The sequence below is a fragment of the Tursiops truncatus genome, chromosome 10, assembly GCF_011762595.2.
Source record: "Tursiops truncatus isolate mTurTru1 chromosome 10, mTurTru1.mat.Y, whole genome shotgun sequence".
NCBI classification, from domain to species: Eukaryota; Metazoa; Chordata; class Mammalia; order Artiodactyla; family Delphinidae; genus Tursiops; species Tursiops truncatus.
Genome location: NC_047043.1, coordinates 4,561,682 through 4,588,123, shown reverse-complemented (window position 1 = coordinate 4,588,123; position 26,442 = coordinate 4,561,682). Strand labels below are relative to the sequence as shown.

The 26,442-nt window shown below is 50.3% G+C and overlaps 1 protein-coding gene and 1 long non-coding RNA gene across 2 annotated transcripts in view; one reads left to right on the top strand and one right to left on the bottom strand.

Annotated features, from left to right (window-relative positions):
* LOC109551554 (uncharacterized) overlaps positions 1-460 on the top strand; it is a 178,990-nt gene extending 178,530 nt beyond the window's left edge. The window contains exon 5 of the long non-coding RNA XR_012334310.1: positions 37-460. This is a non-coding gene — a long non-coding RNA (uncharacterized lncRNA). The remainder of the gene's footprint in view (positions 1-36) is intronic.
* Positions 461-3,139: 2,679 nt separating this feature from the next.
* Positions 3,140-26,442, bottom strand: part of LY86 (lymphocyte antigen 86) — a 48,427-nt gene continuing 25,124 nt past the window's right edge. The window contains exons 4-5 of the mRNA XM_033863795.2: positions 7,127-7,179; positions 3,140-3,529 (exon numbers count right to left, since the gene is read on the bottom strand). Coding sequence (XP_033719686.1) covers positions 3,446-3,529; positions 7,127-7,179 — 137 coding nt within the window. The 3' untranslated portion in view covers positions 3,140-3,445. The remainder of the gene's footprint in view (positions 3,530-7,126; positions 7,180-26,442) is intronic.

The window sequence follows — 26,442 nt, the reverse complement described above, 5'->3', positions numbered from 1 at the left end:
TACTTTGGACAAGCGTGCAACTATTTGCCATTGCAGGAAAGACTGTCTGAGGGTGAAGCCAATATTCATGGAGGCCAGAGGTGAAGGAACTTCGGAGAAGTAGAGGTAAAGTGCTGATGACAGTGTGCACCTGTGTAGCAAACCACGGCTGATACTTGAACCGCCTGGGACTTAGCAGTCAGAGCTGAGCTGCGTGTGTAAGCAGGCTGAGCTGGTCTCCGTTCTTTACAGCCGAACGTTCCGAGTGGGCCGATCACAGTGGCCAAATGGATCTTCAGCTGTCTGCCTCGACCTTGCTTGGCAAAGCTTTCCTTGGGCCTTGGCATTCCCTTAAAAAATACACACACACACACACATTCCCTTAAAATAGAAGGAAGGGCCTACGGACACCAAAATGACTGGAGCTGGCTGATTTCCACGAGAGTTCTTCGGTTTGGAGGCATAGCATAATCTTGAATAAAACCGATTTTGTTTTTCAGGGAAGTTTATTCAGGAGAAGTTTTTAGAATACTTGATGTTGATTTTGAAACAGTGGCAAATCATTTATGGGAAGATGAGAAGTAATGAAGTTCTTTGGCAGGTCGCCCTCCCCCCTCCCCCGACCCAGGCACACGTGGGTGACCAGCTAAGAGGGCTTTTGCCCTGGGCTGCCCACTGCCCCTCAACACCTCCCTCTTCCTGGGATGACACTTCCAAACTTCATCTTCGTTATTCTGTTCTACTGGAGTTTTGATACTGCTTCTGGCTTTCTCCTACCAGGACTGTTTGTATTTTTTAATAGGAGAGTTATACACAGTGAAAAGCTTTCTCAACTTGCAGGAGTGAAACTCAGTGAACTATAAGGCCCACGCTAAGGACAGACAGATTTTGGAGAAATCTCCAAAAAGAGTGTTTGGAGAAACACTCTTTTCCCCCCTCAAATTACACCCTTAGTGCAGCGGCCGTGTGCTCCCGTGTGCTTAGTCGAGGCTAGGTCAGCCTGTGCATGTGCGGAAATCTCTGTTTAACTAAACCTCTTTCTCCCTTCGTCTCTCCCTCTCTCCTCTCTTTCTCTCTCACTCTCTCTGTCTCACTCTCTCTGTCTCTGTCTGTCTGTCTCTCTCTCTCTCTCTCTCTCTCACACACACACGCACACACACACACACTCTCAATGAATTTTAAGAAGAGAGTGAAGGACAGGAAAGGGAACGGCTCGGTCTGCTTGTTCCCTGTTCCCTGCCCCCGTCTATGCAAGGCTGTGACAGCCGTCCTGAGCCGTCGGTACATGTGAGCACTCGGGAGCCACCCAGGGCCCTTAACTGGATGTAGGGATGTTTCTGGAAAGGGAGCAGGAAATGTCTCACCAGAGGGGATGGGGAAGGACCAGCAGTCCAGTTTGCCGTCTGGGTACACAACAGTGTCCGCTGTGTGTGCTCAGACGCTTGCCCCCAAGCCTGGCATGGCCACAGCAGGGCTCTTCTCTGGAGCATTTTGGGCGTAGGCGAGGACACTGCTATAATTTTCTCTCTCCACAACCCAGAAAACCTCAGATGCTGCTTTTAAGGTTTTGATTCACCAGGCATTTATGGCCTGCTATTCCGGGTAGTTCAACTGTGTACAGACAGTAATTAATAGCAACGAACATTTTTAAACTATGCATTTCTTTTCTCCTTTAATCTCTAACACAGTGGCACTTTTATCAACTGAGAAGGTCAACCCAGTCTCCCGACTTCGGCCCCTCTACAGGAGCAAGGGGGCCAGATGTAGAGCCCAGGGATGCTGGAAGGAGGGGGGGGGAGCGCAGCATGTGGAAGGGGAGGTGGAGCCCCCCAGGGATGCTGGAAGGAGAGAGGTGGGGGGAGCACAGGGTGTCGAAGGGGAGGTGGAGCCCCCCAGGGATGCTGGAAGGAGAGAGGTGGGGGGAGCACAGGGTGTGGAAGGGGAGGTGGAGCCCCCCAGGGATGCTGGAAGGAGAGAGGTGGGGGGAGCACAGGGTGTGGAAGGGGAGGTGGAGCCCCCCAGGGATGCTGGAAGGAGAGAGGTGGGGGGAGCACAGGGTGTGGAAGGGGAGGTGGAGCCCCCCAGGGATGCTGGAAGGAGAGAGGTGGGGGGAGCACAGGGTGTGGAAGGGGAGGTGGAGCCCCCCAGGGATGCTGGAAGGAGAGAGGTGGGGGGAGCACAGGGTGTGGAAGGGGAGGTGGAGCCCCCCAGGGATGCTGGAAGGAGAGAGGTGGGGGGAGCACAGGGTGTGGAAGGGGAGGTGGAGCCCCCCAGGGATGCTGGAAGGAGAGAGGTGGGGGGAGCACAGGGTGTGGAAGGGGAGGTGGAGCCCCCCAGGGATGCTGGAAGGAGAGAGGTGGGGGGAGCACAGGGTGTGGAAGGGGAGGTGGAGCCCCCCAGGGATGCTGGAAGGAGAGAGGTGGGGGGAGCACAGGGTGTGGAAGGGGAGGTGGAGCCCCCCAGGGATGCTGGAAGGAGAGAGGTGGGGGGAGCACAGGGTGTTGAAGGGGAGGTGGAGCCCCCCAGGGATGCTGGAAGGAGAGAGGTGGGGGGAGCGCAGCATGTGGAAGGGGAGGTGGAGCCCCCCAGGGATGCTGCATATCCGGGGACAGGAGACACCAGGGACACCAAACGGCTCTGGCAACATACAGGCCACCTCGTCATTTACAGGGGGCGTCAGAGGAGGTGGCTCTGTACATGCGTGATGTGGCCCCTGGTGGACACGTGGCTTTTTAATATTCCAGGGGACTGCAGGCTCCATGAGGGCAGGGACAGTGTCTGTCTTACTCCCTGCAGTAGCCTAAGTGCTGAGCACAGGGCCCAGCATGTGAGTGACCGGCCGTGACTTGCTGAGTGAATTAACGAACACATTCACGAGGGCCACGGTGCGCCGGGGCCAGGACAGCCACGATTCAGGATAATGAGGTGTGTTCAGGGGAGACTGTGATGTATTGCTTGTGTGGTTTCGTCGGCTTCTGGGCTTCCCCAGGAGAAGGAACGGCTCACTCCCCAGCGCTGTCATTGCCACTGGGCCGCCGCTGTCCTGAATCTCTCAGCATCCCCGATGCCGTGGCAGCCCCTGGCTCTGTGTGCAGAGGAACTTCCGTTAGAGCTACAGGACTGTACCGAGATTCTTTAACAGACCAGGAGGCACAATTGTGCTGCCGGTTTCTTTATTTTGGGCGACCAAGGAAGGGCCCCCAGGAGCTGAAAAAAGGGGAGTGATGTCAGGTGAGCACTTAGGGAAGAGGGACGGCCCCTCAAGACTGCTGGATGACCCCCAGGAGCTCCTGAGAAGCAGATGTTTCGGGGGGCCTCATTACATCCGCGGAGCCTGGGGACCTGTGGTCCTGGGGCTGAAACCAGCACCTGCGCGTCCCCAGAGGCTTGCTCTGTCGTCACTGGTCCTTCCTCACGGCAGGGCGAGTGTGGGAAGCTGCGGTCCCTGCGGAACAGCTCGCCGCGCTCAGGAACAAAGGATGGTGGCGTTGGCGCAGGCCACGGTGGAGCGGTCCTGGGTGTACAGCTGCAGCAGAACTTGGTACTCTCCCTGAAGGGATACGGGGAAAGCAGGAGGCGTGTGAGCCCAGAACCATCAACTTTCAGCAAGCGGTTGCGGAGCCCTTCTACGTGCAGCCTCTGCGCTACGCACCGGGGATAAAGTCGAACCGCACAGGCCATCCCCACCCGCTGTGGCTCCCGGGATGGCTGGGAGAGGCAGGTGGTGCCCGTGATGAATGGCTAAGACGGAGGGCTCTCGTGTTCCCGACGGAGCTCCCCCGGGGGTGCTGGGCTGACCAGGGGGTGCTGGACTGGCGTGTGCCGGTGTGCAGCTTTAGGGAGGTGGTGGTCGAGGCAGGTTCCCTGAGGAGGTGACGTTGGGGTGAGGACCTGAAAGTGGTACGGAAGGACGCCATGCCGGCTGCGGAAAGTGAGGGCCCGATGGGCTCGGGGGGAGAGGCCCACAGAAGGAGAGGGGAAGAGGCTGGCGATGGCTTCCACCTGAGGCGTGGCCTGTCCCGACGTGCCTGTCAGCGGGATCCCTCCGGCTGCCGTGGGGAGAAAAGCCGGGGATGCGGGTAGGAAGCAGTAAGACCGGGTAGCAGGTGGCGAAGGTTTGGAGCAGGTGGTGGAGATGGGGAGAGGGGCGGGATTCTGGATGGATTCGGAAAGAAGAGCCGATAGGATTGGCTGAGGAAACCCACGTGGGTGGGAAAGAGAGGGGTCAGGGGTGACCCCGAGGACTCTGGCCTGAGCAACAGGAGGGATAAAGTGTTGTTTCCTGAGAAGGGGGAGGCAGCTGGGGGGCCAAATCCAACGGCATGAAACCCAAACGCTCCGCTAGAGAAAGTATTTCTGCCCTTTAGGGTTCCTTTCTGGCGATAGCGCACCGCAGAGGACCTCCTCTGTGGTCAGGGAATGCCAGCCAGGCAGTGTGGAGCTGCAGAAGGAACCCAGGCCTGAGCCACGTGTGCCGTGCTCGTGGCTGAAGCTCCACCGGCCCCGCAAGCCACGTGGTAGGGCCAACCTGCAGACTCTCTGTCACCCGAGGAAGGGAAGACATTTAATCTATATAAGCCGGAGGGAAGGAACAGATCAGACCACCGGATAGATGTTGCATGAAAGGTCTCGGGCTACGAGAGAGGCGCTTTCTAGCAATTAGCAGAGGCCCAGGAGTGAGTGAGTTCCCCAGCACTGATGGTGTCTCGGGCATGAGGGCTGCCGAGGGTGTCTTCCAGCACCCTTCACCTTGAAGATTCTCTGACGGTCTGGGCTCCCTGAGTCTGCTCAGATATCAGCAGCTGTGATTTCAGAAGCAGTGTTAGGAGTTTACATCGGAGTGTAACAGTTAGAGAATTAGTTCTGAGTAGAGACCAGCTCACGTTTGCGTCTGATGGTGTTTCATCGCCACCATTGTATCACCACCAGCTACTTTTAACTGTCCCTGTGCCCTTGAGTACACACCACACAAAGTTATTGAAAACCAACTGGATTTCCCCCATCGCTTTCTAAGCCTAGTGAAAGAAGTAGAATGTGAATGAAGGCGTTCCAGATTACGAATTACAAGACACACATACTCTGCTTTAAGGGGCGAGAGTATGTAGGCAACAGGGCCCACCTGTGGGCAGGAGGAGAGGATGATGCCCAGAGAGCAGGGGTCTTTCTGCTGTTTGAAGAGCGCTGGATTTGTCAGGTAGGAGTCTGTAGTTGCACCCTTTGCACTTACACAGTTCAGGCCATACCTGCCAGTTGGCGTCCAAGTTGGAAGCCCAAAGGGCCTCTAAATTCTGAGTCAGAAAGCGGCAGCCAGATGCCTGCTGCAGGCAGCGCTTCAGTCGGGGCCGAGGGGCTGCTTGTGTTAAAAAGAAAATAACACCAAGACACTGAAGACTGACTGCTGAGTGGAAAATTTTTCGGCCAAGCGGGAGTAGAATTAGCACAAAGCCCATCTCTGGGGGATTTGGCGGGAAGAGGCGGGATCTGGGGCAGGTCTTTTAAAACCAAACGTCTTCACACCATTTCTGTCCCATATTAGGAAGCAAAGTCTCTGAGCCTTGCAGGTTGGCTGTCAGCCAGGGGCGCCGGGCTGGTCTTGGGCCAGCGTGGGAGCTCAAATTGGGGATTAAGGCCTCCAGCTGCCTCTGCTGCATACGTGACAGATCACATGTGTCCACTCTGCTTCTGTCCCCTGTCAGGCCTGGCTGGGGTGGGGTCAGGGCTGGCCAGGTTTCTGCTCCCCAGGCCCAGGCCCCAGAAGGGGAAGAGGTAGGAGGGCTGGGCGGAGGGCATCTGTAGATGCTTGAACAAGGAGGCCAGGGGCCAGGTGACCTGGCCTTGTCTCAGTCTCACGTCGGGCAATGCCCCCGAGGAGTACCGTCTGTTGTTGAGGGACGCAGGTAATGCGCTCACTCACGCATCCCAGGTGGTTGCAATAAAGCTTTTTACATCTCTGCTACCTTTTCTTTCAAAGTGATCCTGTGACTAAGTTCTCTCGCCTCTATTTCATAGCAATTGCTAAGAGTAACTGTTTTTCTTTAAAAGTTAATAATGCAAGGCTAAAGTTAATTGTTTGCAAATTTTAAGTCAATCTCCAGTGGAGGTGTGGCGAGGGTCCAAAGGAAAATGGAGGAAGAAAAAGAATTCAAATGGCAAAGATTTAAGGCAAAAAACTACGTGAGAGAAATTGTCTCACATCCTAGACGGGAAGAGAGTTTGCGCAACTCTCATATTATGCTGAAAGGCCTGAGGAGAAAACTCTGGAAGGCTGGACACTTCCCAACTGCCAGAGGAGTACTAGTGAAAGTCCAACATAGTCTGGAGACTTGATGGCTTGAGACTGAGGAACCCGGAGGCTGGGACAGAAAGGAGACATACGGGGAAATGAAACGAGTTCAAGAGATTCTTTATGGAGAAGGAGATTCTTTTCTAGAGTCGTATCAGGTTTCGGAAGATGCAAAGGATGAAGTTGAAGACCAGAAAATGAAAATGATTACATTTTTGTGACTCTTTGGATGTATTTCTGAAGGATGCTCTCAGGAGTAGTGTGTGGCGAATGGATCGCTATGTCAGAGCTGCTGGAGTGCAGCTGTTTCATAAAGTCACAGTATATTGAATGAAAAGGAATTAGAGGAAAAATCTACTCGTAGCTGTGAACCTCAGTAGTGAATGTGCAGGACGTGGTCATTTTATTTGCTGGGTGGTAGCTCGTGAATCCTGTGCGAGAACAGTAACCGGGGAGCTTTACGCTTTCCGGGCTGTGTGTTTCTTACTTTCTCTGAACGAACAGCCCGTCTGTGGCTGCCGCCCTTGCCTCAACAGCTCTAGCAGTGTGGAGACTCCCCAGACAAGGCCAACGTGCGGGACAGGGCCCCAGGATCCCTCCCCACGGGAGCTGTCTACACAGGGGCTGCCCCACAGGACAAAAGTGTTAAATGACCAAAATGCCGAAACCTGTGCGTCAGGCATTAGTAAGTGCCCGCGACGAGGTAGCCGCTTCACTGAGAAAGGGCTTTCTTCGTGACGGGCCAACAAAAGCTTTACGTTTTTAGTTTAATTCGCTCCTCCACCTCCTCTGCGTCTCCTTCTTTAAGAAACTGCTAGATACAGTCATTAAGGAACAAAACAAAACAGAAAACCAAAACCTTACCTCAGGAATTTCAAATCCAGAATTATAGACAGGGCCGGCATAGGATATCTGCTCTGGAGAAACAGAGAAAACACACGTAAGGTCATTCAATCATTGAAAACAAGAACGATTTGCTCTATTATCTGTGATTGCTGTGCTCTGGGGATCCATTGATGAAGACAAATGTCTCTGTGCAAACGTTGTTTATATGCTAATGAGGAGACTGACGGAACCTAAATCCCTAAATGAGATAGCATCCAGACTGTAAAAAGCGCGAGAAGGAGACACGCAGGTCATGGGAGGGAGGCAGGTGGAGGGACGGTTAGGAGGCCAGGCTGGCCCTGGGATGCTCCAGGTTACATCCTAAGACAACTTCTGACAACTGATTGACCTTAGACAGTTCTGATCTCTTTGGGCTCAGTTTCCTCGTTTTTAAGATGGGTATAATAATGACAATAACAGAGCTGAGAGGAATGAGGAGAGTTAATCAACATAAAGCCCTGATAACAATGTCTGGAAAGCCCTCAATAAATATTTACTAAAGTTACAAACTGAGAGATGCCATGTTTTGAGAAGGCGGGCTGGTCCGGGAAGGCATCGCTAAGGAGACGACGTTGCATGATACGATCTCCCTGAGGGAGGAGCGTGAGGCAATTATTATTATTATTATTGAAAACTTTTATTTGATATTGGACTACAGTTGAGTAACAACGTTGTGTGTCAGCTTCAGGTGTACAGCAAAGGGATTCAGTTACACATATACACGTGTCTCTTCTTTTTCAAATTCTTTTCCCGTTTAGGTTATTACAGAATATTGAGCTGAGTTCCCTGTTCTGTACAGTAGCTCCTTGTTGGTGGCTATCTATTTTAAATACAGCAGTTATTTAAAGAGCTGGATGAAGAGCACTGCAACGCCGCGGAATAGGGACAAAGGCCCTGATGTGGAAAAGAATTTGAGAATGTGGAAGGATGGAAGGCAGGTGGATTTACCAAAGCAGAGTGAACGCAGGGGTCCATGCTGGGAAGAGATTGGAAAGACTGAGGGGAGGCAGATGTTCCAGGACCTTGAGGGCGCAGTGAGGAGCCAGGTGACAAAAAGTCAAGTGAAGATACCTGATCTATGCTTTGAAGAGATCGTTCCGCTGTGTGGAGAGGCCTAGAGTGGAGGCTGTTTAGGGGCCGAGGAGAGCGATGGGTTGGTGAAGCATGGTGGTAGGGGGGAGATGGAGAAAAACTAATGGAATCAGGATGGTATCGGGAGGGTTTGGGACTGAGTATCTGGGTAGATGGGGTACCATTCACTGAGATGGGGGAGGCTTGAGAAGAAGGAGTGTGTGTGTGTGTGTGTGTGTGTGTGTGTGTGTTAACTAAAGAGCCCTATTTCTGGGAGGTGGTTATTAAGGGTCCTTGAAAGCAGTTGGTCACATGACTTTGGAATATGGGGGAAGAGGTCAGGGATAGAGCCAGGACCTACTGGAGTCAGGATGAGGATGAGACCTCCCCTAAGAAGACAGACTTAACAGACAGAGAAGGGGGAAGGGCCAGGACCACTCCTGGGTCCCTCCAACATTCAGGAGTTAGGGAGAAGAGGGGAGGACAGCCAAGGAGACTAAGAAGGAATGGCCATGGAGTGGAGGATAACCAGGGAATGGAGGGAGCAGAGAAGCCAGGAGGTGGATGGTTTTCAAAAAGGAGGGTACAGTCAACCATGTTGAATGCAGCTGAGAGTTTATGTAAGATAAGGACAGAAATGTGCGGTGGACTTGGCAACATGGAGGTCATTTGGTGACCTTGACAGAAACACTGGAGAAGTGAGAACAAACGCCCAAATGGGGTGAGTTGAAGACCAATACGGAGGTGAGAGAAGCAGAAAAAATGAATGAAAACTGGAGGAGGGTGTGGGTTACGAAGGTTGTTTCTCTAAGATGGAGACACTGTACCATATTTGTCATTTGAAGTTAATGATCTTGAGAGAGACTGAAGACGCAGAAGAGAGGAAATAATGGAAAGGATGAGGGTTTCAGAAGGCGGGAGGGGAGGGATTTGCCCCTGAGGGGAGCACAAGGGTTGTTCCCATGTTTATAGGAGAGAAAACAGAGCAGAACAGGTTCAGACGTAGGCAGATCTGTAGATTGGCCAGTGGACCGATGGCAGGCTCCTGTCTGATTACTTCTGTTTCTTAGTGAAGGTCATGGGCAAAGAGGTGGAAGAATGTGGACGGTGCGGAAGAAAGTTACTTGAAAAACGACAGGATTGCTAGGCAGTGTTGCATTTGTTTGTTTGTTTGTTGTTTTTTGGGTTTTGTTTTGAGATTTGTGGCATAAATTTCAAGAGACTGCAGTCAGCCCAGATGCGTATTTTCTCAGCAACATTCAGTAGCTCTGATCAAGGGTAGAGGGGGTAGATGGCTGAGTTGGGGTCTTGCTGGACAAATGTAAGGAGAGGAAGGCAAGGCTGTTGGGAAGAGATGCAGGGAAGTTGATGATAACAGACCATGGAATCTGAGGAGGGTACGGGAGATGATGACGGGAAGAGATGCAGGGAAGTTGATGATAACAGACCACGGAATCTGAGGAGGGTACGGGAGCCGATGAAGGCGGGAGGGGTTGATCGATAGTAAACTCTGCGGTGGAGTCGGCTGAATGGAGTTTCCGTCACTGCGATCCACGACCTAGAGCACCTGAGCTGAAGGATGCGGTGAAGCCACAGGGAGGACGGCTTGACGGCGAGATTTCAGAAATGGCGCCCTTGCTGCAGTGACCACGTGCAGGGCTCACGTGGGAGACAGTGCTGAGGCGGAAAGGGGGGCTTGGGTGTTGGAGGTGAGGGGGTCCAGGGGAGGAGACATCGTGGTGCTGGGTGGGTCCGTGTCAGGGTTGAATACTGAAACCTCAGACGGTGGCCGTCTCCTCTGTGATCCCCCAGCACCGTGCACTTAGCATACGACGAGCGGAGTGGCACAGACTCTGGGGCCAGACTATCCGGGCTGGGCTTGAATCTTGACTCTTTTTCTTGCCAAGTAAACGGATTACGTAACATCTCTGTGCCTCAGTTTCCTTATCAGGAAATGGGGTGATAATAACATCCACCCCATGTGTTGTGCACGTTGAGCACACGTAAGACTCTTGTAACAGAGTTCGAAGAGGGACGGGCGCATGGTAAACACTCAACTAGGACTTGCCTAGTTCGTCCGCCAACCCACACTACTGGCGTCCATTTAAAAGAGGCCAGGCGCTATGCTAGGTGCTGATGCCACAGTAGACAAGAATGTTATGTGAACCACCTGAATCACTGAGCACCCAGAACTCTACCCAGTTGTTTACAGGGCTGTCTCCTTCTCCGGTCAGGACCTCTGTGTCTCCTGGTTTACACAGCTCCCTGTACACTGCGCAGAGCTCAACACACGGCTGGGGTGCAATATATGGTTAATGAATGAGGCCATCAAATGAGCAGACCCAGAGCCAGGGTGCGGTTTGCCAACCAACTTCATTCTTGCTCACGCTATTGTAATCCTCCTTCTGCTGGAAGGGTCCAGGCCTGGCACGTGCTGACAGAGAAGACAGGATTAGGGAAGGAGCCACTCAGAGCAGCCAATGCGGTGATGAGGGTGGAGGGATGGGGGGGAGGAGGCAGGAGAACAAACGCTTATCGGTTTATTGATGGCGTTGGGCGCCGGGCTCCTTAATGGCACGGTGATTTCCTACCTCGCCCAGCACCTGCTGCTTAACAGCTGCTCAGTTAGTATTTGGAGACAGACCAAGCTCTGCCCAGTTAAGGGGCAGGGGCAGCGTGGCTGGTGCCAGAGCAGCTGCCCCCATGGAACCATGTCAGGGGCATGAGGGCAACCCGAGACCTGAACTTCTACCACAAGACCTGTGCTTAGCATAGCCTTTGGCTTCTGTTCAATGCCCATGTCCTACCCTTCCTTCCCATGGTCACTTCCTGGTACCTTGCAGGGATGACACGCAAACCTGGTGGGGGGGAGGACATCCCTATTTCATTGCTCGAAATGTACTGCTTCATTCGTTGTTAAAAGGAAACATATTTGTTTGTGGATATAAGCAAGAGGCTTATTGGAAACTGCTGCTCTGTACGATGTGGTATTAGAAATAGAAATGTTGAGGTCCTGAATCATATCCTCAGGAATCTTCCAGTGCGACTGGGGAAGAGTCAATGACTAGCTACAGAGTTAACTGTGTGAGGGGTGAGCAGAGGGTGTGGGCGGTGGACCTAAGAGAGCAGAGAGCTCAGCGGGGCTGCCGGGTTTCATCCGTAGGGCTGGAGGGTCTACGGCCCCAGGGCATACCGTTCCCGTTAGGATCCATGCTGCCCCTGGGGTTGTGCGGCCCAGGGGCCCGGCTGCCAGTACGTGGTTTCTTTTTAGGACGTGATCTATTATCTCTTCCCTAGTGTACACTCTGACCCGAGTCAGGACGATCTGAGCAGAGGGTCGAAGAGACTGGGACCCATCTACTCTGGCAAGAGATGCTTTGCTTCATTTCAGCCTAGAGCTGTCCACTTGCAGCCTTGTCGCTGATTCTGGGACTCCTAGGTAGCCTTCCAAGAAAATCCCTTTGCTTTTGTTGGCTGGACTAGGTTTTTGCTGCCCGCAGCTCAGGGACCATGGTCGCTAGGGGCAGGAACCAGTTAAAATCCCTCATGCTGGCCCTTGGAGAATGGGACACAGCCGACTCAGGAGCAGGGTGTGAGGACGGGAGTGAGTGTGTCCATCCATGTCAGGTCTGGTTGGATTCCCTCGGACACGTCTCATACCCACTTCATACTTCTATCTAGTGTTCTGAGGTGACACAGTGCAAACTGCTTGACCCTGGAGGCTGAGAGACGGGCTCAGGGCCCAGCTTTCCTACTCACTAAGTGTCGATGGGTGATTTGCTTTCAACTATCCTGTGACTCAGCTTCTGCGCTTGCAAAATAGAAATAGGAACACCTCACCTGCAAGGCATTGAGAGGACTCGGAACTTGTGTGTCAGCTCACGGAGGAGATTGGGGTCCCCAGGAAGGGTAGAGACAGCAGTTGTTCGTTGTACAATTATTCACTGGATGTGAAGGAGAGTGAGGTGTGACGGCTTGCGTAGGGGATGCTGAGAAATGCACCAAGGCTGGGTTTGGGAACCTTCTTCCTGAGCCCATGTGCAGAACTGCTAAGTTCCGCTGGTATCTTTTTTGTTTTTCTTTTAACTTCTGTTTTAAAAAATGTATGAGTGCTGTTCTTGGAAGAACACCAGTCGAGTGAGATCTAGCATTTTGTTTTGCTCATTTAATGCTCTAAGATTTGCTCATTTGTGCTTCACTATTAAGGTCCTTTACTGGGATGAAGGAGTGTCATGAACTAGATCCTCTTCACTTTACAGTTTCAACTGGAGCTTTTCTGGGGACCCACGAAGTTCCTGAGAGTTGCTGCAAGTAACTCATGAAACTATCTTTTTTTTTTAACCGGATGAAACAACACCTTCCTTTTTCAGATCATCTCTGATTCGGAGATTCCTTTAATTAACATCCTCACGCTCCAATACGATAAAAAGAGCCGCAGTATGTCTGTACCCACTTCTTCCTTTCCTTCTTTTGGATTCTTGATCAGTTTTTTTTTTTTCTTTTTTTTGTGATACACGGGCCTCTCACTGCTGTGGCCTCTCCCGTTGCGGAGCACAGGCTCCGGACACGCAGGCTCAGCGGCCATGGCTCACGGGCCCAGCCGCTCCACGGCATGTGGGATCTTCCCGGACCAGGGCACGAACCTGTGTCCCCTGCATCGGCAGGCGGACTCTCAACCACTGCGCCACCAGGGAAGCCCTTGATCAGTTTTTAATTGCAGTGAGTTAAAGAACTTCACCTTCTGCCTCTGAATACTTGAAGTCATTTCTGCCGGTCAGCTTTTCCGGGGACCCAGGTCTCTGTGTGATTGGCACGCAGTGTCTTTTTAGAGAGGAAATGGATTTTAAAATGTGGAAATTAAAGGTCCCAAAGAGTGTGGATCAGACTGATACGAGGCCGGGAGCTGCTCAGCAACCGGGGCGGATCCTGGCCCGGAGGGAAGTGCTTGTTGATCGTGTGTATTTCGTTAGCTGGAGTCTCACCATTTCCCAGCCCTTGCTAGTATCTTACGGGAATTCCCTGCGGTCTTTCAAACTTATGACAAAATGTCATCAATATTTAAGCATCATTAAGGTTCTTGACGGTGTAAAAATACTTCGAGTTACAATTTATCAAAAATAGGCCGATTGTATATTCAGAGCAAAGACTTTTTTACGTGGATCCTTTATTCATTTACTCCCGTTTGACCCCCAGGGACTGGGGGGCAGCGTTGAACTAGGAGGACACAGCCCACATCCTGCCGTCCCGTGAGTGGGCGGCGTCATGGGGTCCAGGAAGCGTGAACAAGGGCTGCTGTGGGCAGTGGTCCCAGGGTGAAGAGGGAGGTTCCAGGCAGACCAAGAGCCTCGTCTCTGGAGTGAGAGGGAGTGAGCGATTTACTCTGAGTAAACTCTACACTTGTCGCTCCTCTCTGCCTTCGGGCATTTCCTTAAAGGCACCAGATGCAGCCACTTGTGAACCACATCCTCAGCTCCTTCGGTCTCCGACCCCAGAGGGTGTGTCAGCATCTCTGGTCCCACCGGGCAGTGCTGAGCTAGTTGCTGGGTAGGGCCCTCATTTAAATGAATAAAGAACCTGCCTGGGGTGGGGACACAGAGGAGTGTTCACTGCCTCTGGGGTGGATGTGGCTGTAGATTGAACCCCTGTGCGGCCCCAAAGCCTTGAGGTTCTATCAAGGTTTCAGTGGATTCCGGGCAGGGGTGGGCAGGTAGCCCCAGGCTAAGTCCGGGCCCAGATCGGATTTTTTTATTATATATTTTTGGTGTGTCCTGATTGGTCAGCTTCTCTGTCTCCTGGGCCATGCAGCCTGTTACCCTCTAGAGCCTCGGCAGGTCCCCCCTGAGGGGAGGTCAGAGGAGGACTTCCGTGTGTGAGCATGCCTGCACTATCTCAAGAGCGATCCTGCAGCTACACCGGTGCAGTAGGGCAGACGGGGCCACAGGGGATGTGAGTGGGAGCGGAGACTCCCAGTGTCCCGGGCCACGTCCCTCAGCCCGCCGTGGAATCACGGCAGCCCAGGTGGCAGCCACCACGCTCTCCGACATCCTCCCAGGTCAAGGGCTTCCCACTTTCCTGCTGCTCAGCAGCCCACGGAGGGCGACCGGGTGGTGCAGGACCGTGTCCCCCGGAGGACGCCCTCAACCAGGGAGGATTGGAATCCAGGGATAAATGCCCGCAGCCTTCTGACCTTCAGAGGGATGATTCTGAGACACACATCTCGGTTCCCCAAGGGTCCAGTGGGCCGACCCTACTCCACGCTGGCAATCAGGTCCCTGACACATCGCTCCCTGGCTTTTCCTCCTGCCCCGAGTCCGTCTCACTCCTCTCTCACGCTGCTTCCTGACATCACTATCCAATAAACTACCCCACGAGTCCTTGTCTCTGGCTTTGCTGTGGGCGGGGAGGGACCCCAAACTGAGACGCTTCCTGGCAGAAGGTACACTTTTCCCAGTTTGTATGAAGGCCATGTAGGAACTAGAGGTGGTCCTGGAAAGCTGGCTGCCAGTATATTTGGACCTGTTTCTGGCGATGGAGCCACGCAGCCTAGAATGTAAATCGGAAGCCCCTGGAACCTGTTCTCTGACTTTAGCCCCAAAGAACAGGAAGGAGGGTGGATGCCCTGGGTCGTCCCTGTGACGGCTCCAGCATCACCCTTCCAGAGAGGATACGGCGAAGAGAGAGGTGAGGACCGCAGCTGCGCCCGGAAGAGGGTGAGCTGGATGTGGGTGCGGCTGGGAGGGCGCCGGCAAGTCTGAGGGAAGAGGGAGCAGAGAAAGGAGGGGAGAGGCACGTGGCCAGCCTCGCGGGCTTTTTCCCCTTCATTCAGCTGGATGGAGTTGTACTGTCACTGAGTAGTCTGCCCAGTGATGTAGCCTGTAATATATAAAGTAAACTTGAAAAACCTGGAGTTGAGAGCTTTGGGATTCCTTGGCATGTCAGATGACCCTTTCGTTGGGAGGATCATTTCTGCTGCTACTGAGGGCTCAGCGGTTAGAACATGACCAGTTTCATCCCCAGCGTATCACGAGATGTCCAGCCAGTTGTTGGCCCCTTTGGCTGCATGGAGGGTCAGCCTGTTCCAGGAATCGTAGCTTGTCCTTGTCAGAATCACAGTGGTACTTTGGAGCTCGTGACTATCAGAGTTTGGGCTCCTACACAAGCTACCTTAGTTTTGCCCATGCTGACTACTTTGATTTCTTTCCCTGTCCATTCAAACAGGCTTGTGAGATCTTCTGTATGACCTTTTTTTTTTTTTTTTTTTTTTTTTTTTGGGGTACACGGGCCTCTCACTGCTGTGGCCTCTCCCATTGCGGAGCACAGGCTCCGGACGCGCAGGCTCAGCGGCCATGGCTCACGGGCCCAGCCGCTCCGCGGCATGTGGGATCCTCCCGGCCCGGGGCACGAACCCGTGTCCCCTGCGTCGGCAGGCGGACTCTCAACCACTGCGCCACCAGGGAAGCCCTGTATGACCTTTTACTACTAGAGAAACCTACTGTTATTTATACTTGGAGACATTCACTGTGTACTTGCAATGGATCATGTATAAAACTATAAAATGAGCATCCTTCCAGGGCTTACTCATTCATGGTCCTGCCATTCCACCTCTCCAGCTTGTCACCCCGCCCTTTTTACCCTAATATCACGCTCCCTCTTCTCAATGACAAACTCCTATCATGGCTCATTGTCCATCTTACTCCCTTTAGAGAAATGTTCTCACACGTGGGTCTTGTCACTGACTTCTAGCCACATAGTTTTTTCTCTGGGCAGGTGACATGGCAGGTGGGAGCTTTATGGGGTCTGGGAAAGGGCGACAAGAACAGCCCAATAAGGCAAACCTTTTCTGAGCAGTGATAGGATCCCCTAACCAAGAAACCCGTATCTTGCCCCAGCTACACGAGCAGCTATATGATCTGTGAAGTTCTCAGAACTGTGACTTCTAGGAGGGCATTTTTCATTGAAAACATACAGAGTATGAGTTTTCCTTGGATTATGGACAATGATTTGGCCTCTTCACATGGTCATGGTATGCAGAGGTCGGACCAGCTGTACTGGTTTTCCATTTGGAGATTGTACAGGCTACTGATGCCCTCCCCCCGCCCCACCAAAGATGTCCACATGCTAATTCCCAGCACCTGTAAATACTACCTTACAAGGCAAAAGGGACTTTGCAGATGCAATCATGTCAAGGATTTTGAGTTGGGAGATTATCCTGGATGATCTGAGTGAGTCCAGTGCAACCATAAGGGGCCTCATAAGAGGGAGGAGCTCAGAGGGAGAAGGTGAGGTGAGGATGAAGCAGAGAGGAGTGATGAGGCTACAAGCCAAGGAATGCCAGCTGCCACTAGAAACTAAAAACGTCGAGGAAATGGATTTGCCCCCGAAGCCGTCAGAAGGAACACAGTTCTGCTGACCCTGACTTCAGACTTCTGATGTCCAGAACCGTAAAAGAATACGTTTGTGTTGCAAGTTACTGAGGTCGCGATGATTTGTCACAGCAGCAGTAGGAAACTAACACACTGATCTTGGACTCAGAGAGGGGCCAAGAGTGGTGGCTTGTTTGGATTTGGGGTCCCAGCAAAGGGCCCTTTGGGACCAGGACACCAGCATAATCTAGGATTTCAGCAAAAGAGAAGGTACCCGGGCCTATGGCTGGACTAGAGAGTGAAATTTCTAGCATAAATTCATACAGCTGAACTCAGGACAGATGGTTAAAAAAATTTAGAGCCATATAGAAACTACCAGGTCAGTGATGTTCAATATAGCATTCTGCAAAGATGCGACTGTTCTATATCTGCAGCATTAAATGTGGCAGCCGCTCTCCACATATGGCCATTAAGAGCTTGAAATGTGGCTAGCATGGCTAAATTTTTAACTTCATTTAAAAGTAGATGATTTAAATAGCCATCTGTGACTAGTGGCTGCCATACTGGACAGTGCAGTTTTAGGTCAGCACTGTCTAATAGAAATATAATGTGAGCCACATTTGTAATTTGTATTTGAACAAAGGAAACAGAAACAAGTGAAATTAATTTAATAATGCATGTATATTGACCTGAATATTAAAAATATTATAATTCAATATACAACCAATATAAAAGTATTGATGAGATATTTTAAATCCTTTTCTCATACTACTTTTTTGTACAAAGTCTTCAAAATGTGGTGTATACTCTACACTTAGAGCACATCTCACTTTGGACGGGCCACATTTCTGATGCTCAGTAGCCACTCAGGGCTTCCCTGGTGGCGCAGTGGTTGAGAGTCCGCCTGCCGATGCAGGGGACATGGGTTCGTGCCCCGGTCCGGGAAGATCCCACATGCCGCGGAGCGGCTGGGCCCGTGAGCCATGGCCGCTGAGCCTGCGCGTCCGGAGCCTGTGCTCCGCAACGGGAGAGGCCACAACAGTGAGAGGCCCGCGTACTGCAAATAATAAAAAAAAAAAGCCACATGAGACTAGTGGCTACTGTACTGGACAGGGCTAATGATTACATCACGGTGGTCCAGGAGGTGAAATGATTTTCCCCAACTTCATTTCTCCTACAAGGATTTTTTGTCTTTGCTGCCCAGGTTTCCTCTGTGAGACCTGTAACATCTGGCAGTAAGAAGGGAAGGAGGATTTGAACTTTTTTCCCTACCAAGCTAGTTTTGGATTTCTGTGGATAATCATTTACTGTGACTCTCAAAGTACACATTGTGCATCGGTGGGCTGATTAGATTCCCAGAAATGGAAATGAAGAAGATGGTGGTGGGAGGAAAGAGAAGAGAAGAAGTTGAGTTGATCTTCAGGCACCTGTGGCGGCCACAGGAAACGGCAGTGTGACTGGAAAGGATGAAATAGGCATCACGGAGTGTGGCCTTCCTCAGACTGGGGGTCTCAGAGCTCCCAGACTCTTTGTTACCAGCAACCCATGGGGTCCACGTTTTGGAGTGATCCAGGGGAGCTGGAAGTTGACTTCTCAACTAGCTTCTTAAATGATTATTACACGGAAGTGTAAGTCACTGAATCAGATTTATGAAATTCCACAGCAGGCCGAGAATTTGTAAAGGATCCCATGTTGTCTTGGAGAATTAAAAATTCTTTGGTCCTAGGTCATCATTAGCCTCAATATTCTGGGCTCAACAAAAACAAAGAATTGATGGATTTCAAAGGACAAGTTCGACACGTTCTTGGCTCATTTATAAAAAGGCATGAATTGGAAGATGGAGGGAAAGCTCCCAGGGCTACAGGATTCCTTAACAGGCCATATGCTTAACAGGCAATATGTTTTCTTTCTTTTTTCTCACTTTCTTTCTTTCTTTCTTTCTCTTTCTTTCTTTCTTTCTTTCTTTCTTCTCTCAGTAAAAAAAGTCATTTTTTTTTTTTTTTTTGCTTGGTCATTGCGGGCACCCTCTCTAGGGTGACCATTGTTTCTATTGTTTGTTTTGTTTTGGGCAGTTCAAGGGTGGGCATTTTCTGCCAATGCAATAATAAACCACCGTTTTTGCTGATTCTCCATGAACTTGCAGCAGCAGCTGCTGCCTGGTTATCACAAGCAGGAAATCCACAGCTACCTGAAGTATGCAGACAAAGAATAAAACATGAAGAGAAGAAAGGCTGAAGGCTAAACTGCTGGTGAGTCAAATTTCCAATTCCATGAGAAATGCAGACAGGACTCTCTCCTCAGGCGAAAGGGGGCTGCGTAGGCTCTGCTTCATCAGCCACCAGAGAATACACAGCTTGGACCAAAGTCAGGCTCCTGCTACCTCTGAGGAAGAAGGTCCTAAACTTCTAAGCCTCCAAGGCTCTGCTGCCTCTCCAGGCCTTGTTCAAATGCAGACTTCCACGCTGAGAATGACGACTTCAGGGGCTCAGAGCCCTTGCTTGAGAAATCCCGCATCAGCTGCAGCACGTCGCTGCCATTCATCACTCACTGAGGGCGTCCTGTACGCCAGACTCTGTTCTAAGGGCTTTGTATATATTGTCCGATTTTATCCTTACAACAATCCCGTGAAGCCACTTGTACCTCCTTGTTGTCAGATGCAGAAACCAAGGCTCAGGGTAATTTTGCCTGAAGTCATGTAACCATAAGGGACAGTAACGGTTCGTCACTATGTAAGTGTGGCTTCCAACCCTGTGCTTATTCGTAACCAGGCTAGTGGTTCCCAAGGTGTGGTCCCTAGACCAGCATCATCAACCTCATCTGGGGACTTGGAAAATTCTCAGGCTCCTCCCCGGAGGTGCTGAAGGGGACACTGGGGGTGGGTCCAGCAAGTTGGGGTTGAAGAAATCCTCCAAGTGATGCTGAGGCAGGTTCGAGTTTGAGAACCACTGGACCGGGCTAAGCTGCCTGCTCTCCAGGGGTGAGGCAGGCAGCAGAAAATCCTTACAAAGTAATATTGGCTTTGGCGGCATGCTGCCTGCAGCTCTAACATGACAGTGAGGATGATGACGGCAGAGAACCTGTGTGATTCCCAGGTGGCGGAGAAGCATCACCCCCTCCGGGGGTCTGTTGACTCATCCAGAGGAAACGGAACCAGGACACATGAGTTCCCACGTAGGCCACACTGTCATCTGGGCTCTGACCAGTGGTGGGTGAAGGACAGGCCCAGAAGCTGGGATGGGGAGAGACTGAGGAAAAATCCCAAGGACCAGCAGAGCAGAAAGCCTGAAGCAAAGCAACTTGGAGAAGCAAGAGGTCTACAACGGCCCAGAAATCGAAGATGAGCAGACAGGCAGGCGATGCTACCCCAGAGAAGATGGATTCTTAAACTGAGGCCTCAGGTGAAGCCACTTATTCCCCTTCTTTTAGAGCAGAAATCAGTGACTGAGTTCCTGGGGCCTGCATTTATTAGTAACGTGTGCCGGGAATGCAGAACATTTGAAAATTGAGGCCCGAGGTCAGGCTGCGGTGTGCTTGGTAGAGGCTTTTGGGCCACTGGCATGGATAAACGGTGGAGCTTCTTCAAGGTAGCACTTGCCTGGAAGGTGTTTTGTCCTGTTTTCTCCTATAGGTGCAAGGTATGAGGCATTTTGCAGAAGGCGTTTGTGGGAATTTTTCCAAATCGAGGCAATTTCCAAGCTTCTTCCATTTCTTAGACCCGAGAAAAAGAGCACTTAGAAACAGAGACAGCAAGGGCAATGGAGCTCTAGCTGATGAAACGTGAATTGCTGATCTGGACAGAGCCGTTAGGACTGAACTCTATAGTTACTGTCAGATTGAGAAGCCTTTGCAATTGATGGTCTCGGGTGATGTCCGGGCTCACGTTTTCAGTGTGAACCAGGACAGACAAGAAATGCCCAGGTTTTTCAAGAGGGAGAGAAGACAGGTGGCTGGCATGAGCGCCCACTAAGATTTCACCTTCATCTATTCATAGGTGTGAAATCAGTGAGATGTGCAGGAGCGTCCCTTAGCTGCCGTCAGGAATAGTATCTGCCTTGCGGGCAATGTCAAGTCAGACCTGAAAAACTGTTCTCAGGGGATCTTCTCTGCCGTCTATTGAAATTCATCTAATTATGATGTATTCCCCACTTTGGACAAACACTGAACGTAGGTAAGCTTGGATTTACACAAAAGATAAACTAGGGAGCAGTTATTTCTTGACTCATCAGCTTGCAAAACGTGTCACTATCATACTTACTTTAATTCCAAGCTTTCCTGATGCATTTAAAATTAAGTCCACAACTAATGTTTGCCTGTAGCCTATATATTGCACGAAGTGAGGTATGTCAATATCTGCTGTGTGTATCTCATAATAGATTTTTGCTCCTTCTGGAAAGCGGTTGTTGCACATGGTCAGGGATGGGTGCACCTGCGTCAGCAGTTCTCACGGGACTGCTGTCTTCTCTGCGATTCTGACACATGTATGACGTCAAGTCCTCTCATCATGTTTCCTCCATGTCAATGATAGCCGTCAAGTGTCAAAGAAGAGCCCTTACCCTGAAGGTCTCCTAGTTTATGATCTTATGTATCCTGTGCGTACGTGTGCACACACATGCACATGTGCACACACGCAGGCACACGCTATCTAACCACATGGAGATTCTACCGGCATTAGTCTTATAACTTGAGACACAGACCTACTAGAGAATGGACTTGAGGATATGGGGAGGGGGAAGGGGAAGCTGGGACAAAGCGAGAGAGTGGCATGGACATATATACACTACCAAATGTTAAATAGATAGCTAGTGGGAAGCAGCCGCATAGCACAGGGAGATCAGCTCGGTGCTCTGTGACCACCTAGAGGGGTGGGATAGGGAGCGTGGGAGGGAGGGAGACGCAAGAAGGAAGAGATATGGGGATATATGTATATGTATAGCTGATTCACTTTGTTATAAAGCAGAAACTAACACACCATTGTAAGGCAATTATACTCCAATAAAGATGTTAAAAAAAAAAAGTTTACTGCAGCTTCCCTCCTCAGGGTTAGTAATTAGGTGTGGTCTCTAGGGACATTCAATTTAATCCCAATTCAGTCGTAAACATTGATGGAGCCAGTCTGAAAGCATCAAGACCAAGCAAAGCAAATGGATCTATATGACCTGATGCCAGGAGGAGAGAAAGGAGCAGGAAGTAGAGTAGGAAGTAAAACAGGGGCCGAGTTTGATTCCTGCTAAATGAACCCACAGCCAGTAAAGGGGGCTGTGGGAACACAGGGAAAGAGTACAGAATGGATACGAGATGATCCAACACTTTGATTCAGATTCTGTGTAACTCCAAGTATCATTGAGTGTTAAGTAGATTATGATTCTTTTTTGAAAACTCTTATTTACTATCCGGAGGGGAGAGAATTCATCCTCTCTAGTCTTTCCTACAAAGATCAACTAATATTTAAAAGAGCAACCTTGTAAATTTATTATACTAACGAAAGAGATTTCCAAAAAGATGAAAATAAGGTTCTGCAGTGCCACCGTTCAGAGGTAATCATGATTAACACCCAAGTGTATACTGTTGCAGAGTGTTTTGGTGTATACACTTGCATACATTTTAATAAAAACAAAATCCAATAGTAGGTACTCTTCATGGCAGCTTCTCTGTCACTTAACAATATTTTTATGAGTATCTTTTTATGTACCTTCATAATCTCCTACAGCATCACTTAAAAGCACAGCAGATTGTACCTTTGTTTGGCTGAAAAATTGGCTGAATTCCGCCAATTCCCTATAATTGGACCTATAGGCTGTTTCCCCCAAATTATCCATCACACCCTAAATGGGAAGGTCAAAAGAGCATCATTGGCTCTTCGAATCCCATGTGCTTTTGCCTTAGAGCTAGCTGAGGAGGATGCAGAAGAAAAGGCAACATTTTATTCACACAGTCTTATTAAGCCTGACCCATTCTGCAGTGTTGTCTGGCTTGGGGAGCAGCTGGCCGGGTGCAGAGGAATGCCTCGTAATGCCGTGGAAACATAACTCAACTGTGGCTGATACCGTACGTACTGTGTGGCCTGTGGTGGGGACACAAGTCTTGTCACCGCTCTGCTGAGAAGGACCTGCAACCCCGGAGGCACTCAGCTTTCTCCTTAATACATCACCAGCCATCACTGGTGTTTGAGCTGGAATTGACCTCACTGCTCATTGGTGCCGTTTTGTCCCCTTTTCTAATCACTTCTTTTCAATAGAATCATTCCTGCAGTAGGCTTGTGGGTGGGTTAAAACAATTTAATAACTCTGAATGTAAGATTTTACTCTTTCTTGGCTTATGTAATTTACATAAGCATTTGTTTATGCCGCATTTGTGTATCGCTTTTCTGATCAAATTTCCTGGCGATTCCGCAAGTTTGGCTTCTCAGCCCCCCCGTTGCAATTATTAACCCCACAGCAAGAAAGCCAGTAAATGGCTGCAGGGCTGCCCAGTGTTCAGATAAGATAAACACCACCCTTTCAAGCTGCTGAACTGAATTGGACGACCTCCGTTTTGGGGAATAATATCTCTTCCGTTTTGTTAAACTTATTAAAACCATTCACGGAGGAAAAACTAGTTCAGTGTTTTTAAACTTGGAGGACCAAGATATTTACTAGGGTTTGATGTGCTTTTTGCCTGTGGCATGCATAAACATCATCAGATGGTCACTTCTGAAGTGGGCTGGTAAACTTGCATTTAGTCCATCATATGCAAATTCAATTATTTATTATTCGGTGCCAGGCTCTCTTTGTCAGGTCTGCAGAGATAGAAAGGAGCAAGAAAGATTCCCCCTTCCTTCAGGGAGATCACAGTTTGAAGTGTCTTCCTTCAAGGAAGACTCACACGCACACACACTATATAGTATAACTTCAACTGAGATAAGTAAGAATGTGATACTCCAGGAGGATCCAGAGGGAGCATTTCACCAGGCTGGGGGCTGGAGGAAGGTTTCCCAGAGGAGGTGATCCTTGAGTTAGGTCTGGGCAGAAGACAAAGGGGGAACAGATATTCGAGGCCAAGGGGACCATCAGAGCAACGTCATGTGAGTGAAAACACAGGGTGTGGTCGGACAGTGGCAAATGACTTATGGTAAAGCTGGCGCTAAGGGTGCGTCCTCGTGGGGCAGCATGTGTCTAGAAACAGGCTAGAGTCCAATGTGTGATGAACCTTGGTCACTAAAGAACTTAGACTTTGTTCTGTAGAGATGGGGACTCTTGGAGTCTTTTGGGAAGAGGGGAGACGTGATCAGATCGGTATCTGAGAAAACCATGCTGGTGGCAGTAGGGAGGGAGGGGAACCAATTAGAAGCCATTTCTGTCATCCAGGAGGGAGATGGGGAGACTTTATCCAGGGAGTAGAAGGAAGGAGGAGTGAAGGACAGCCCAGTATGTGTCCTTTCTTACTAAGCTGGCGGTACTTCCAAGCATACCACTATGCCAGTATGCTTGGAAGAATGCATACCAGACATTTGGGTTCAAGAATACTTATTTGGGAAGAACACTGGAAAGATAAGCCAAAGACAGGAGATAGGACAGTAGACGCTGGCTAGAGGTATCAGCTTATGAAGACGTCAATCTTTCTCAGGGGTCTTATTATTTAGTTATCAGTTCAAGACGCTTTGAGGTCCTCCAAAACATTCTGTAAACTCAGGAATGCTGGCAGACCAGCAGCATTTTATGCTATATTATATATAGCCTCTAACTGGCTTTCAAAGAACCTAAGGCAATCAGGAAAGTAATTCTGTATTAAATTTCCCAGATGGCCCTGTTCCAACAGGTTGAATCCATTGGGAATGACCTCTACCCATCCAGTTTCCTTGGCATTTTATACCTCTTTAATGCAACTTGGAAGAGTTGTCTTGTGACTCTCCAATCCCTTCAGACCGTCATGAATGGCTTTGAAGGCAGAAACTATTTTTGGTTCATCTTCAGGCTCCCCAAAGTGCTTGGCATGGAGTAGGGACTTAGTGTGGAAGGAAGGAAGGAAGGAAAGAAGGAAGGAAGGGAGGGAGGGTGACAGGGAGGGAGGAAGGAAGGAAGGAAGGAAGGGAGGAAGGGAGGAAGGAAGGAAGGAAGGAAGGAAGGAAGGAAGGAAATGGGAAGGAGACTGACTGTAGGGTGAGGAGTTTGGTACAGGCATGGCCGAGGGCAGGTAGAAAAAGTTAAATAGGGGCCAACTCATGAAGAGTTCACCGTGCTGGGGAAATACATCAATGCACCCGATTAATCAGAAATATTTCCAGTAAGTTGAAAAAGGAAAACTGACTAATCATTCTTTGGTAGGTTAGTTAAGAATTTTAAAATGTCCTGATTCGAAACAAAGACAGATCACTGGCCAGAAAGAGTTCTTAAATAATAAATTTTAAATAAACTCCTGGTCAAAAGCACATTCATACATTTCATTGTTTGTTCTTTTGCTCATTCATTCCTTAGAAGCCAAGATTACGGCTCTGGAGCCAGCCTGTCCAGGTTGAAGCCATGGGTCCCTCACCAGCTCTGTGACGGCACAAGGTCCTAAAGCTCTGTGCCTTGTTTTCTGCATCTGTAGAGTATTAATAATACTAACTCTTGAGGGTGGGGTAGGAAGCAAATGACTCACTGGATGAAAAGCTCTTAGAACAGTGTGTGCTACCAGTGCTTACTATTGCATTAGCTGTTTCACTGTCTATGTGCTGTTCTTAGCACTCCCTATGTATCAGTGCATTCAATATCCTGGGAATAAGAAGGTGGAGATGGTAGCACCCCATCCACAGGAAGTCTACGGGGGATGACAAATGAGAGTGAGCGATTGGAGGCCAGCATGGCAGGTGCTAGAACTGAGTTATGAGTCCCACACTTCGGGGAGCAGAGCGGAGGGTCGCGAGGGAGGACTGAGCTGAGGCTTGTCGCCTGCACGTCACAGCCAAGTCCAGCCTGCTCCTTCCAGCCAGCACGCCCTAAATTCCCCCATTTTCCTGCACAAACCTCCCTTGTCTGCATCCCTTAGGATGGGAAGGGGACCCCAATTCTTCTCGATTGTTTGTTCAGAAAGCATAACTGGCTGATTTCTCTCTAGTTTGCGTGAATGTGGAAATAGAGAAGCAGGTGTCTGTGGGCTGTGGGATTAAGGGACTGCTCCCCCTTGGCCGACGGGGACGGGAAGGAGGCCCTGGGAAGGGGGACGAGAGCAGCTTCCGGGGAAGGTCAGTCACAGGTCAGACCCAAGTTTTAGTTAAATACACAGAGGCATCTCAGGGCCTCAGTGAAGACGGTGGTGAGGACAAAGGAGGACGTGGCGGGGGACAGGCCAGAGTGGGGTACGACTAGCAGAGGGTTGGGGGTTGGTGAATTGGAGAAAGAGGAGATAATACAGCGGGTTTCACACTTCTATTCAGTATATTTTGAATCAAGATACCTAATGTCCCTATTGGACATTGGCTCAAAGGGAATGACCACAGTTCAACAGTGACATTTGGAAAGCTTCATTTTATCCCGCCAGCGTATATTGAGGAGACCCTGCCACTAAAGGGATCGCTGACGAGAAGCCTGGAAACACTGAATCTCAGTGGATTTGGGGAAGCTACTGGTTCTTTCTGTCGCTAGTCATTTTTCACAAGGTGCCACCACTGACAGTAACAAGTTTCTCTTTGTAAACACCCGATAGGCACGTTTCATTTGCTGTTCACACTCCCCCGTAAGGCAGGCCCTGTGGGATGGGCCGTGTGGTCGTTTTTACACAACACGTGATGATACGTGAGGCTAAGCTCGTCCACAGGTGAGAGGGGAGACCCAGACGCCGACCTGGGTGTCCTGACCTCCACCGTGAGCTCCTGTCCACCTCCCTCTGGGCCTCAGCCAGCCATCA